The sequence below is a fragment of the Penicillium expansum genome (assembly GCF_000769745.1).
Source record: "Penicillium expansum strain MD-8 chromosome Unknown contig277, whole genome shotgun sequence".
Taxonomy (NCBI): domain Eukaryota; kingdom Fungi; phylum Ascomycota; class Eurotiomycetes; order Eurotiales; family Aspergillaceae; genus Penicillium; species Penicillium expansum.
The window spans coordinates 47,613-60,177 of record NW_015971414.1 but is presented as its reverse complement, the minus strand read 5'-3'; the positions used below and the strand labels follow the sequence as shown (position 1 = coordinate 60,177).

The window sequence follows — 12,565 nt, the reverse complement described above, 5'->3', positions numbered from 1 at the left end:
TATGCCGCATAGATTAGAGGAAACCGATCCCATCTCTGCCTCTCGCTTTCCTTGCTTTCTTTTGTATTCAACAGCGAGGACGGTAACTTGATATCTTTGGATGCCCAAGGGGATGTGACTTGCCACAAGCAAAGATCTGCCATCCACGAGTATCAATCACATGCACCTTATCGGTCATCACATCCTGCATCCCAGCTATCAGCGCCAGTGGCAATCGAGCAGTTCATAACTAGTATTAGATATTGCCTTGTTATAACTATATATGGTTGATACAAATGTGATCCAAGAATCCAAAAGTCCGAACGAGATAAGCCTCTACCGAATCCTCGCCAAGAAACAGAACCCCAGGGCTGGGTTCCAGCAGGGGGTTGGGTTTCTTGGCGACCGGTCCCGGGGCCTTGGCTCCAGGGGTGGCTTACTAACTTCATAGGCAAACTTGGCAAACTGTCAAGCATGAAAGACAGGTTCCTAGTTTAGTTGAATACCCTAGCGACATTATCAGAGCCTTCTGACTCATTTTAGGGTGTGATCGGGCGAATTGCTTGATACTATCGGTGCCAGTTCATGTGACTATTAATGGCACCCAAACGCCGAAGGATTAATTCATATGCCGATCTCTGCCACCACTCGCTGAAAAGGTTCATCGTGGATATTGTGGCTGAAGGAAGGAGTTGCTCGGCAATTATTCCCGGTCATTTCTTGCTCGGCAGTGGCCGCCTGGGGAATTCCCCGGCCCCCACGTTCCTTTTTCCGACACAATTTCCCCCACAGATTTATATTTGCACCCGACCCACAACTGGAAACCCCAGATGGTCTAACCGCAGTGGCATGAAATCATTCCGGCCTATAGCAGTTCGTGGCCGGGTATGCATGTTTCCCACCATATCCTACAGATATAGCCAAAAACATACCCCTATTCCGATATCTTTCAAATTTCCTAGCGGGGCACACAGCTGTAATATGTACTCAATCACCGGATATATCTGGGGGTAAGTTCAAACCAGGGATAATATCGTCACCTTTCGTATCGTAACCCTTTTTGGCCAGAATACTCGGAGATTGTCCGGCTTCGCTACGCCTAGAAAACCATCCCGGAATTCCATTTTCATATTCTGGTCTGATGATGATTAATTTCCATGGTCAGGACAACCACAGGCAGAGAAGCATTTTTCCAACCTCCAAGGCGTCGAATCACCCTATTTTCCATAGAAAGATAGTTCTTCGCAGTGTACGCAATCAAGTAGAGTCGCCCCAGTGACTTGGCCCCAAATCTTGCGCTAATCCCACATCCCCGCAAAATTTATTCCACCAATAGCGATAGTGTCCAACTCTGATTGCCGATTGCCGGCTTTCCAAGCAAAGCTTTTATATTGTGCTGGTCGTCCTATATATTTTTACTGGTCATTCCTTCCACTGATTACACCAATTAATACCGATACTGAATAAGAAACTTGGCACTTCGGTATGGGTGACAAGAAAGGAAACCTTCCAGAGGGAATGGAGCCGCAAGGCGAACATGATGTCCAACACATAGAGGAGAACCTCAAGGTATCGGTGGCGGGCAAAATCAACCAAGGGGAAGACAGTGAACTATACCTTGAAGCAATTCAAAGATATCCTAATGATGAGGCCATCGACAAAGAGGCAGAAAGGAAATTGAAACGCAAGCTTGACATGCACCTCATTCCACTTCTTGGCATATGCTACTTCTTTTATGTATGTTGGTTGTCTCAAGGTTGCTCTGTTTAAACCACAGCTGACATCGTCCATCTTTAATAGTATGTCGACAAGACGACACTTTCCTACGCAGCAATCTTTGGCATCAAAGATGACCTCAATCTATCCGGTTCGGAATACTCGTGGTTGTCAAGCATTTTCTATTTTGGATGGTTAGTTTGGGCAATCCCATCTAACCTCCTTATGCAACGGAGCCGGATGGCTTGGTATCTCGCCTTCAATATCTTTATGTGGGGCGTGGTTCTGATGTGCGAGGCTGTATCGAAAAACTTTGCCACGCTTGCCGCACTCCGTATCATTTCTGGTGCATTTGAGGCGATCGCGGATCCAGCGTTTATGCTCGTTGTCTCGACATACTATACCCGTGCCGAGCAACCTTGGCGTATCTCGGCATACTATTTGTGGAACGGCATCGGTATTGCCGGGGGCGGCCTTATTGGTATGTTTCATTTATTGTTGTACTGGATTAAGTAGCACACACTTATGATGATGTTTAGGTTATGGAATCGGCAATATCAAAGGTGGTCTTCAATCCTGGCGCTACGAGTTCCTCATCATCGGTGCTGTTTGCGCTGCCTGGGGAATTGCACTGGGTCTCCTATTGCCTAACTCGCCAGCAACATTCTGGGGCTTCAGTCGCGATGAGAAGCTCATGATGATTGCGCGACTGCGATCCAACCAGACTGGTATTGAGGGACGGAAGGTTAACTGGGGTCAGGTGAAAGAGGCGTATCTCGATTATAAGACTTGGCTATTCACCATCTTGGGCTTCCTTGCCAACGTTCCAAACGGTGGAATCTCCAATTTTTCCACTTTGGTCATCCAAGGCCTCGGGTTTGATACACTCAATACCGCGCTTCTTGGTATACCCCAAGGTCTGATTGTGGTCATTTGGATTGTGCTTGGAGGATACGCCAACCAATACATGCCGAAAAATAGCCGTACCCTAGTCTGTGCACTGTTCATGGTCCCGACTATTGCAGGCGCCCTGGGCTTCTTGCTTGCCCCTGACAATGCATACGTCGGCCGACTGATCTGCTTGTAAGTATATCTAACCGATGTTCGTGAGTGAATGGCAGTAACTGATTGATCCCGCAACATCCAGCTATCTCACCGGGTCTTACCAAGCCTCATTTGTGATATCCCTTTCCCTTGTTACCTCTAATACAGGTGGACAGTCCAAGAAGATGATCGTATCCGGTATGATCTGGTTTGGTGCATGCATTGGCAACATTGCTAGTCCCTTCTTTTACAAATCCGAGCAAGCACCAGCATACCCCCTGGGTATTGGCTCTCTGCTCGTTGCCAACTGCCTTGAACTCATGCTCTTCTTTGTGCTCCGCTACGCCTTTATCTGGGAGAACCGACGAAAGGAGAAGATGCGCGACGAATTGCGGGAGAGAGGGGGCGAGTCTGAGCTCATGGCCGATTCCACGGCCTTTGCTGATCTGACTGATATACAAAACCCGAACTTTGAGTACGTATATTGAGAAAAATGTGTCACGGTACGGCTCTGCGCTTTGATATGATGATTGTGGCCTTTCATTGAAGTGTTGGCGTGGTAAGTATGACCTTCTAGGATAGATAGATAGAAATATAGATTGGTTTCAGTGGTTTGCAAGTACTCGGAATATTCCGAAATAAAAGTCACATCAACAAGATCCTCATTCGCTAGGTCAACAGGACGATATATTCTTACTTGTTTGCACTCCTTACAGACCATACTCCCTCGCCAAAAAGAAGCCGGTGCCTCATTATGGACACTCAAAATGTCCAGCTTTTGGCGCAAATTCCCCTTTACTAAGCTACTCAATCTGGACGTCCGAGCGATCCCAATACGCAACTTTATCTACGGTATACCACGGCCTTTGTCAATGAGACCCGGGGCCATGATGCAGAATTGAAAGCAATGGGGTCTTAAAAAACTCTTGATGAAAATCCCCGGTCGAAGATGCGCGTGGTCCCATTGAAATATACTTGCGTCATATAGCAGAAGCATTCCATTATCGGACCCAAGACGTCGGCGCTTTCCGTGGATGTCCGATGGAGCTTGAATATACCCCATTCTTCAAGGCTCAAGGTGACGTTGTTTTAGCGTAGAATTCCAGCTATGAGATTCCTAATACCATCCGGAATTATCGGAGGGAGCTCATGGACGATGGGGTCAGATTTCGAATTTCCCGAGACGGTATTAAACAGAGCCCAGAGCACACGACGGAAGACCCTGAGGCCGGCGAATCTCTCCCCCACGGTAGTTAGCAGGGCCGTGCATTTGTTCATAACACCAGCGTCTGTAAATGACGAGGGAGATTTCACATTAAGGCAAACAATGACCACACCTGCCGCGAAGATGTCGTATGCTTCCACGAAGCTCCCAGTAAACTCGCCACGGTCGGAGCTTTGATACGCATGTTCGATAAACTCCGAGCAAGTCGTCACGATATCCCTCTCGATATTCTGGGAGCTATGAATCATACTTGGCTCAATATCTGCAGAGCCGTTCGTTTTCAGGACCTCGACCATGGCTCTACTTGCCAGTTCTATGACTACCGCTCGTGGGAATTCTGAGGCGGACGGTTCCGACTTGATGTTTCGGGCGGAGTCTCTCCAATAGCACAGGTTGCTGTAATGATAAAGGACACTGTTCACTGCCCCATCACGAATTTCAGACATGAGCCTAGCGTGCGCGACAGACTGTCGTGCCAATTTATTCTTCATATGGGGCAAGTCACTCATGTACTGGTCAGGCTCCTAATTGTTAGTTAGATAAGCATCGTTGTAGCAGCGCAATGTGAGTGGCCTGGGATACTCACTTTCACAGTGATTTCGTCATCCTCAATGTTAAATGGTCGGTCCATGATTGTGCTTATTGTCCTATTACTTAATAAGTAAAGACTCGTTGTGCGGCTATCGAAAGGATTTACCTGTCAACGGTGTAGAGGCTCCAGAAGATATTGCGGCGCATCAAGAGTGTATGAGATGGTATGTTAACGGAGGAATCTGAGCCATGGTGGAATCTGAAGGCAATGGCCTTCTTCATCGCCAGCCCAACAAGATGCCATGTTGAGCCGCCTTGTGGATTTTGCATCGAGTAAAGGATTAGGGAAAGCATACACTGTAGGATCTCAATCTTGTTACCCGACCTCATGATCCCAGGGAGAAGCTTCGTTGCTTTTTGATGGAGAGCACCAGCAAGCCCTTGGAGGCTCCCCGACTCCCGCGATAGCAAGACGCCCGTGGCCACAGACATGTAAACAACAAATATTTTTGCAGTACAATTTGAGGAGTACTTTTCAACCAAATCATTGGACTCCGTGAAGAATGTATCGAAATCTGTCCATAACTCGTTCGAGTCAATATGGATCATTTGAGAGCCCATCATGTCAAGAAAAGTGGTGAAGAAAGGCACAGCTAATTGCCTACTGAGATGTACAGTCGGCCCATTTATTGCGGCAATCTGTTGCCCATAAGAATCGATATTCGATTGGGACGGGGTTGCACCAGACAGGGCCAGCGCAGCTCGAACCATGCGACCCATCGCGAGTTCCTCCGAGAAACCACTCGTTTCATCTCGTGGCTCTGCCATTGCACTGGTCGACAAGAACCCAATCTCACCCATCGCAGCTTGAACAGTATTCTCAATACAGTCCTGTCTAGAGGGTCCTGTTGCATACTGGAATTCTTGCCGGTGGCGCGACGCAGAGCGAGGTGTTTGTGGTGGCTCAGCTGGGGCTTCCCCTGAACGAGATGCTCGCTGCCGTTCAAGTTGATCACTCAGGTCATCACGTTTCCTCTTCAGTGTGGAGACATAACTTGAAGTAGTCAAAATAAAAGGTACTATATATGTACGACAGGAGATTCAAAAAAAAAAACTCACCTGGGGATGGCGGCATGCGAAAGGTTACCCCCCGCGTTGCTGATTGGCTCTATGGCGAATTTCCGGGGAATGCATGATACACTGGCTTCAACACATGGTGTACATGCAGGCAATACTCGATCGCACTGATATGATAAGCTGGGTTGCCATGCTAAAACAACAACTTGATGGAGAACAAGGAAAGCAGAAATGAACGAAGGTGGACGCCGAACCTTTTGCTTGCGTTTCCAGCATCTCTCACAGGCTTGACCGCGTTGTTTTGAACCTGGGGCAAGTGTGGACTGTCCGATTGGGCTACTTGGCCCCATGTCGTGACGTGTGTTGCGGCACCGCCGGTCGAATTGTTGCAGACGGGAAGTCGGAGGTGTTAGCGGGGGATGTCCGCGTTCTGTTTTGCGTACGGCAGGTTTTAGAATCCATCCCGCCAAAGCCAGTACAATTGAGGCCTCTTTTTCGTCTTATTACTCTTATTTTTTGAAAAGACTGTTAAAAAGAGTGCTTAAATAGGTGCTCAAAAGAGGGAGGTTTACTGGTGTACGGAGTACATTAAATGAGCAATGTATGGTATAGATGACAGATATATAAGTACGTGCTGGGTTCTCAACCATGTATTGTATTATAGCTTTCGACATATATTGTCTAGAGGAAAAGGTTCAATTCGGTCAATTGCAGGTTTCCAATATTATGATTTACTCATATATACAATAACCACATACCAGCATATTCTACTCCATAAAGGTAGTGTAGTTGCGCTCGTAAAAACCCGGTAATGTTTGTTCAGTTTGACTCGGGTCGAAGCGGGGAAGTCTTTCCCCGGACATTCTCCGGTTTCACATCCAACGCCTGCCCCAGATGAAGAGCAATCCGTGACATGGAGGCGAATGAAGTTGATAGAGACTCCTCGAAGTTGATTGGAGTCAGCATTAGCCACCTTCCTCGGCTACCAGCATGTCGCTTCTGTCACGCAAGAAAAACCAAGGTGCGTAACTAGCAACCGAATCTCTAGAACTCCAAACTAAAATGTAATTAAGTGCGATAATCTTCGACCAACATGCAGCCTTTGCATTAAGCACGAGCAGGAATGCATGACCTTGAGTGTGGATGACAACGAGTCGGTTACTAGACAGTATGTAATTTTCCTTCGGGTAGAATACCCGCAACTACTACTAATACCATTGTATCACACCAGATACATTGGCGATCTTGAACAACGAGTCAAGTCTCTAGAGAACGAACTCGCAGCGGCGCGCCGAATTGGCCATGCATCTAGAGAACCCTCGGCGCCTGCAGGTCCTTCAGATTCGCAAGACCACCGAGAGCACTCCCCCAATTTCATTGAGGGCGGTGGGATAAGGTTAATTCGCCAAAATTCTCTAAATCAGGTGTTTCTGACAAGGAGAACAGTTTTATGCGACACCTGTTCGCGGACTCAGAATGGCGTGAACATGATCCGAGCTTGCTACAGAATTTTTCTAAAGGCTCCGGGCCGGCCGAAGCGGGAGTCAGAGCAGCACTCCTTCCACCTCCGGATGAAGCGAGGTTAATCTTTGATAAGTAGTATGTCAAACACCAAAAAGTGGCTCTCATACCATACCAAAGTCAGTGGGTTGATCGTATTAGCTTGAATGGATCTCATGTCCAGAACCCGTTTCTCCTTCGGCGCGAAGTACAGAGTATCTATAGCAAAGTGTTCCTGTCAACTTCTGAAGACAAGCAAGGTAAAGCTTCGGAGCGGGATGCAAAGCAAAGTTTTTTTCGGGCTTTCATGATCCTTGCTATCGGATCGGTTCTGCCTTATCGCAACGGGGAATTTGAGCATCATCCATATGGCTACTATTTGTCTGCGCTGAAGTACTTTGATGACAGTTTCCTCTCTGGAGGGCTCGCATCAATTCAAGATCTCCTACTTGTGAGCCGGTTTGCGATATACCACTACGTCGGTGAGACCAACGCCTTTCACTCGCTGGATGGGCTCATCTCTGTCACACATGAGCTTATATGTAGCTAATTGTTGACATTTTGACAGGAACATCCATTTGGGAGGTCACTCGGCTAGGTATGCGCATGTGCATAGAACAAGATCTACACAAGGCCATTCATTCAAGCCGCAAGATTGGCCTTTTGCAAGAGCAACTTCAACGGCGAGTGTTCTGGCAGTGTTATATGATTGACCGATATAGCTCAATTACTTTAATTCGCCCATTTGCCATTCGCGACAAATATATCCAGATTGGGCTTCCGGTGGATGCGAATGACGAGGAAATCGAGGCTGCGGAGCGCTCAGGTGCCTTTTCTGACCTAGATTCCTTGGGATCTATGTCTTCTCTCACGTCAGTGACGACACGGATCACCGAGATGTCTATCTTTTTTGCTTGCTTAAGGCTCCGCCAAATTAGTGCCCAGATTCATCGTGAATTTGGTGGCAAAGAAATCCGTCGGGCTATGCAAAGTGATACCACAGCAAGAGGGGTCATTTACTCCAGTCTAGACAAGCTACTAAAGGAACTCGATCAATGGCGCTCCTCCACGCCAGTCTTTCACAACCCGCAAAGCCTCTATCAGATGCCAGAGTGGTATGACCTTCTTTGTCTCAGGGAGCGCCTTTTACTAGTCAGAAAAGCGATCGACATCGTTCCAAAGCGAGATAATATCCCGCCGAGAGATTTGTTGTCCCTGTGCCTTGAGTGCGCATTTGGGGCCATCACAGGCTACTGTCAACTTCTTGAGCTGAAGAAGATCACCTTCACTCGAAGTTACTTTCAAATGCTCTTCACCGCGGGTCTTTCCGTGATGTTTTGCTTATCTGTCGTGAAAGACTTTGATCCACAGACTATCCAGAAAAGCACGGATGCAGTGATCATGGGTGAAAACGCCATGAAGAAAATGAGTGAAGAGCTTCCAGATGCAAAACGTTATGTCGCCGTTTATGAAGCTTTGCGATGGTATGTCATTCGCAAATACGGCCGCCCGCTGCAAGTTGAATGTTCAAATAGTCACCCTTCGCTGGAGGTGAATAACGCACATTCCCGATCTTTAGCGCCCGCTCTCATGGTAGATCCAAAAGCTTGTCATGGCCAAGCCGATGGCCGACCCCACTTGGATCAACCTGAGATCCTATCCACTGGAGCGAGTGTCTCTCCAGGCCTCCATGTACATTCCTCGCTCCATGCTACGCTCATCGAGCCTGCATTCACTCATGGGAATGTACGTACGCAAGACGGTACGAATTTATCAGAAGGCTCCATACTGTCTTGGGATATATTTGAAGACAACACATTATGGAATATGGAGGCCGGTTTGAACGAGTATGCTTATGGAGACCCCCCAATGAGTTTGTATTTTGATGGTATGTTTGATTTGATTTAAACAACATACTTGGATAGTATCGACTTCAATGTACATACAACTAGCAATGACAAGAATATTAGCTCACAGATCTCGAGACTATGCCCTCTGCTTTTGCACCCTCTGGTTAATCTCTTCATAGTTTTGAACAATCTGCTTGAATGCTTTCTGCAAGATTGCTCCATCCTGCCCACCTAAAGACCACGTGGCACCCAGGGAGAACCATCGCTCTAGAAGGTCTAGACGACCGCTAATGCCACCGACTCCAATAGGTTTGCCATACTTTTTTCCGGCACTGATAATCTTTATGACGGAGTCCAGGTATAGTGGATCATCATACTGTCCCGGTATCCCCAGGTCTGTAGTCAGATCATTCGAGCCGATCAGAATCCCATCCACGCCGTCAATCGCAAGGATCTCTTCTGCCAGATCCACAGCGCCAGGTGTCTCTATCATAGGTATGAGCATTGTTTGGGAGTTCAGTGCCTCATTCTGTTTTATCGCAGGGACATGTTGAAATTTGAAAGCAGGCTGGTTATTGGTGCAACCGCGGGCGCCAAGAGGCGCATACTTCGCATGATGAACAATATCACTGACTTCTTGAACAGACTCGATGTGCGGAACCACAACGGCGGCAGCTCCAGCGTCTAGAATGCGACTAATGTGCCAGTGCGACTTGGATGGGGATCGGACAACTGGCGAGACCCCGACATAGTTGCATGCCAGAATGAGCTGCGACACCTCGCGGAGACTAAAGGCTGAGTGCTCCATATCGATGAAGATTCCATGGAAGCCGGCCATCTTGGCCATCATGGCGATCTCATTGCCGAGGGCATACTTTATTGTCACAATCGGAGTGACTTGTCCGTTAAGAATGCGAGTCCGGAAGGGGTTCGGAACGGTGAATTCTTCTTTTCCGATCGAGCCCATGATGAATGATTTGTGCCAAGGTGTCAATCTGTCAAGTTGACAAATGATTTAATGAGGAATATGAGGTCTGTGAAGATACGGTCTTTGGTTTTTAACCCCATCTTTATATGCTGATACGCTTGGATTGAGGCCGACGGGGAATCTCCGACGTGGATGGAGAATGTCCGTTCGGCTTGGCGATGCCGCACAAGTGCCGAAAGTCATACTGAACCTAACCATCACCAATCATTTATTGATTTGGCTGCATTTGATAAATATATGGTAGTTGAGATACAAATTGAATTTGCATGAACATAAGGTTGTCGAGTTAGCTAAGTCTACATAGTTACAAGGCCAGAAGGGGAAAAAAGCTCATGACTAAGCGGAACATCCCTCAAAACTGCTTCCGGGAATCCGAATTTAGTGGGACGAACATGCTATGCTGCACGTTCTCAAGATAATTGCAGAAATGAAGGCCAAATGGAAGAACGGTGATGTAGAAGATTGTTGTATTTATATTGGGTGCACATATGGCGAGGTAGCAATTAGCTTGTACCTCTCATCTTAAATAAAATAGGTAGCACACCTTCCTCGGTCTTTTTTTTTATTCGAATGACAGGCATCTCTGACCCTTATTTTTTACTATCCCCATTCCTTACCCTTGTATGGTCAGCCTCTGTGATATCTATCCTTCTTCCGTGCCTATTCAAACCAAGACTGGGCACTAAGGCTTAGCCTTCACGGCTTCTTCACCTACCTCAAGTCTTCACCTACCTCAAGTGGTTATACACCTTCGTTGCAAGAGGCATGTCACTCTTCCCCGCAACATGTAAGCAGGTGGCCAGAGAATACACGTCCTCCATAGCCTTATGTTCACTGCTACCCCATATATACGCTCATGTAGGTATTACCTACGTGCCTTGGTAGTCTAGGTGGAGACCTTGGGAGATTAGCGCCTTGTCACCCAACGCTGATTGGCCCTGTCAGTGACGGAACCTCGATCCTTTCACGCCCTGTGGATGATTTCTCCATATGGCTTGGCAGCTTATTTTCTTTTAAATTGCCTTCCGAAAAGCTTCCTACAACATGTTATCACGACTTGAGGATTATTTGGTTTTCTAACATTTGCGGGGATTACAAATTAAGCTTCACTCTTTGAGACAACTTTTCTCTACTTGTTCTTCTTTTGGTTGTCGAGAATGGAGGAAGTTATGGACTCACACTCGTCAAATGAGACCGAAAAGGGGCTGCAGACCCAGCTAGACGGGATGACTAGCCGTACTGACGTGTCGAATATTCATTATGGCACACAACCCCCGCCCATGGATGGCGGAATAAATGCCTGGCTGTTCCTCGCTGCGTGCTTCGTTATGGAGGCTCTTGTCTGGGGGTTTGCATTCACATATGGTGTTTTCCAAGCGTATTACACCGACCTACCCCAATTTAAGGACTCTGGTAATATTGCTGTCGTCGGAACCTGTGCTATGGTAAATTCGAATATTTTATGTTCCAACCCAACCCGAGCTAACCTATATACGCCAGGGAATCATGTATCTCGACCTCCCTCTTGTCTTCGCCGCCTATAGACAATGGCCCAAATATCAACGCTTTGGCTGTGGTCTAGGTGTGCTACTCATGTGTGCTGCCCTCGGCTTGAGCTCCCTCGCTTCAAACACCAACCACCTTATCGTAACTCAGGGAATCTTCTATGCTCTGGGAGGCAGCATCGCCTATGCTCCCTGCATCCTCTTAATGGAAGAGTGGTTTGACAGACGAAAGGGCCTCGCCTTCGGCGTCATGTGGGCTGGCACCGGAATCGGCGGTGTCGTCCTCCCTATCGTCATGGAACAGTTGCTGGGCAAGTACGGTTTCCGAATTACCTTGCGCGGCTTTGCAGTCGTGTTGTTTGTTCTCACCGCGCCGCTGGTCTACTTTGTCAAACCACGCGTGCCGATTGCAGATAACCGACCCAGTCCGCCAGCCCCGAACTTCCGGTTCATGTTTACGTCCACCTTTGCCATCTTCGAGTTTTGCAATATTGTCGAGGCACTCGGGTTTTTCTTGCCATCTATATACCTCCCGACCTACGCAGGCATGATTGGTGCCTCGACCTCCCTCCAAGCACTGACTGTTATCCTCTTCAGCTTGGCTTCCGTCGTCGGCTGTGTGTTTATGGGCGCCATAATCGACAAGCTTGACGTGACGATTTGCATCCTTGTTTCAACTATCGGATCCTCTATCGGTGTCTTCCTTGTCTGGGGCTTCTCCATGTCCCTTGCTCCTCTGTTCGTCTTCTCAATTGTATACGGTCTCTTTGCGGGTTCATATACCAGTACCTGGCCTGGTATTATGCGCGAGGTGGCCCACAACAACCCATCGGCCGAATCAAGCATGGTATTTGCCTGTCTTGCGGCCGGAAGAGGCGTCGGGAACTTGGTTTCTGGGCCCCTCAGTGAGGGTCTTATTAAGGGGTTGCCGTGGGAGGGGAGCGCTGGCTATGGATATGGTAGTGGATATGGATCCTTGATTGCTTTCACGGGCGTTACAGGGGTTGTGGGTGGTGGAAGTTATATTGCAAGGCGTATGAAGTGGCTATAAACTCTGCCAATCTACGCCTGAGGCCTACAAACCTGGTGGATTATCTGCAAGTTGCTAATATACGAGCGCCTTTAGCTTTCAGTGCGATTATAAATCGCG

At 47.8% G+C, this 12,565-nt stretch overlaps 5 protein-coding genes across 5 annotated transcripts; 3 read left to right on the top strand and 2 right to left on the bottom strand.

Annotated features, from left to right (window-relative positions):
* Positions 1-1,464: 1,464 nt before the first annotated feature.
* On the top strand, positions 1,465-3,227 carry PEX2_083990 (Major facilitator superfamily domain, general substrate transporter; the record flags this gene model as incomplete). Its single annotated transcript, XM_016745669.1, has 4 exons — positions 1,465-1,716; positions 1,780-2,176; positions 2,235-2,778; positions 2,843-3,227. The coding sequence occupies 4 exons, from the start codon at positions 1,465-1,467 to the stop codon at positions 3,225-3,227; spliced, it is 1,578 nt and encodes a 525-aa protein (XP_016595401.1).
* A 601-nt stretch (positions 3,228-3,828) lies between these two features.
* On the bottom strand, positions 3,829-5,922 carry PEX2_083980 (fungal specific transcription factor domain-containing protein; the record flags this gene model as incomplete). The annotated part of the gene is made up of 5 exons (XM_016745668.1): positions 3,829-4,488; positions 4,551-4,611; positions 4,662-5,549; positions 5,615-5,699; positions 5,856-5,922. The coding sequence occupies 5 exons, from the start codon at positions 5,920-5,922 to the stop codon at positions 3,829-3,831; spliced, it is 1,761 nt and encodes a 586-aa protein (XP_016595400.1).
* Positions 5,923-6,699: 777 nt separating this feature from the next.
* Positions 6,700-8,980, top strand: PEX2_083970 (fungal specific transcription factor domain-containing protein; the record flags this gene model as incomplete). Its single annotated transcript, XM_016745667.1, has 5 exons — positions 6,700-6,740; positions 6,804-6,968; positions 7,019-7,171; positions 7,235-7,554; positions 7,641-8,980. 5 exons carry the CDS (start codon positions 6,700-6,702, stop codon positions 8,978-8,980), a joined length of 2,019 nt encoding a protein of 672 aa, XP_016595399.1.
* Positions 8,981-9,058: 78 nt separating this feature from the next.
* On the bottom strand, positions 9,059-9,889 carry PEX2_083960 (HpcH/HpaI aldolase family protein; the record flags this gene model as incomplete). Its single annotated transcript, XM_016745666.1, has 1 exon — positions 9,059-9,889. One exon carries the CDS (start codon positions 9,887-9,889, stop codon positions 9,059-9,061), a length of 831 nt encoding a protein of 276 aa, XP_016595398.1.
* A 1,178-nt stretch (positions 9,890-11,067) lies between these two features.
* Positions 11,068-12,466, top strand: PEX2_083950 (Major facilitator superfamily domain, general substrate transporter; the record flags this gene model as incomplete). The annotated part of the gene is made up of 2 exons (XM_016745665.1): positions 11,068-11,355; positions 11,411-12,466. 2 exons carry the CDS (start codon positions 11,068-11,070, stop codon positions 12,464-12,466), a joined length of 1,344 nt encoding a protein of 447 aa, XP_016595397.1.
* Positions 12,467-12,565: the final 99 nt, after the last annotated feature.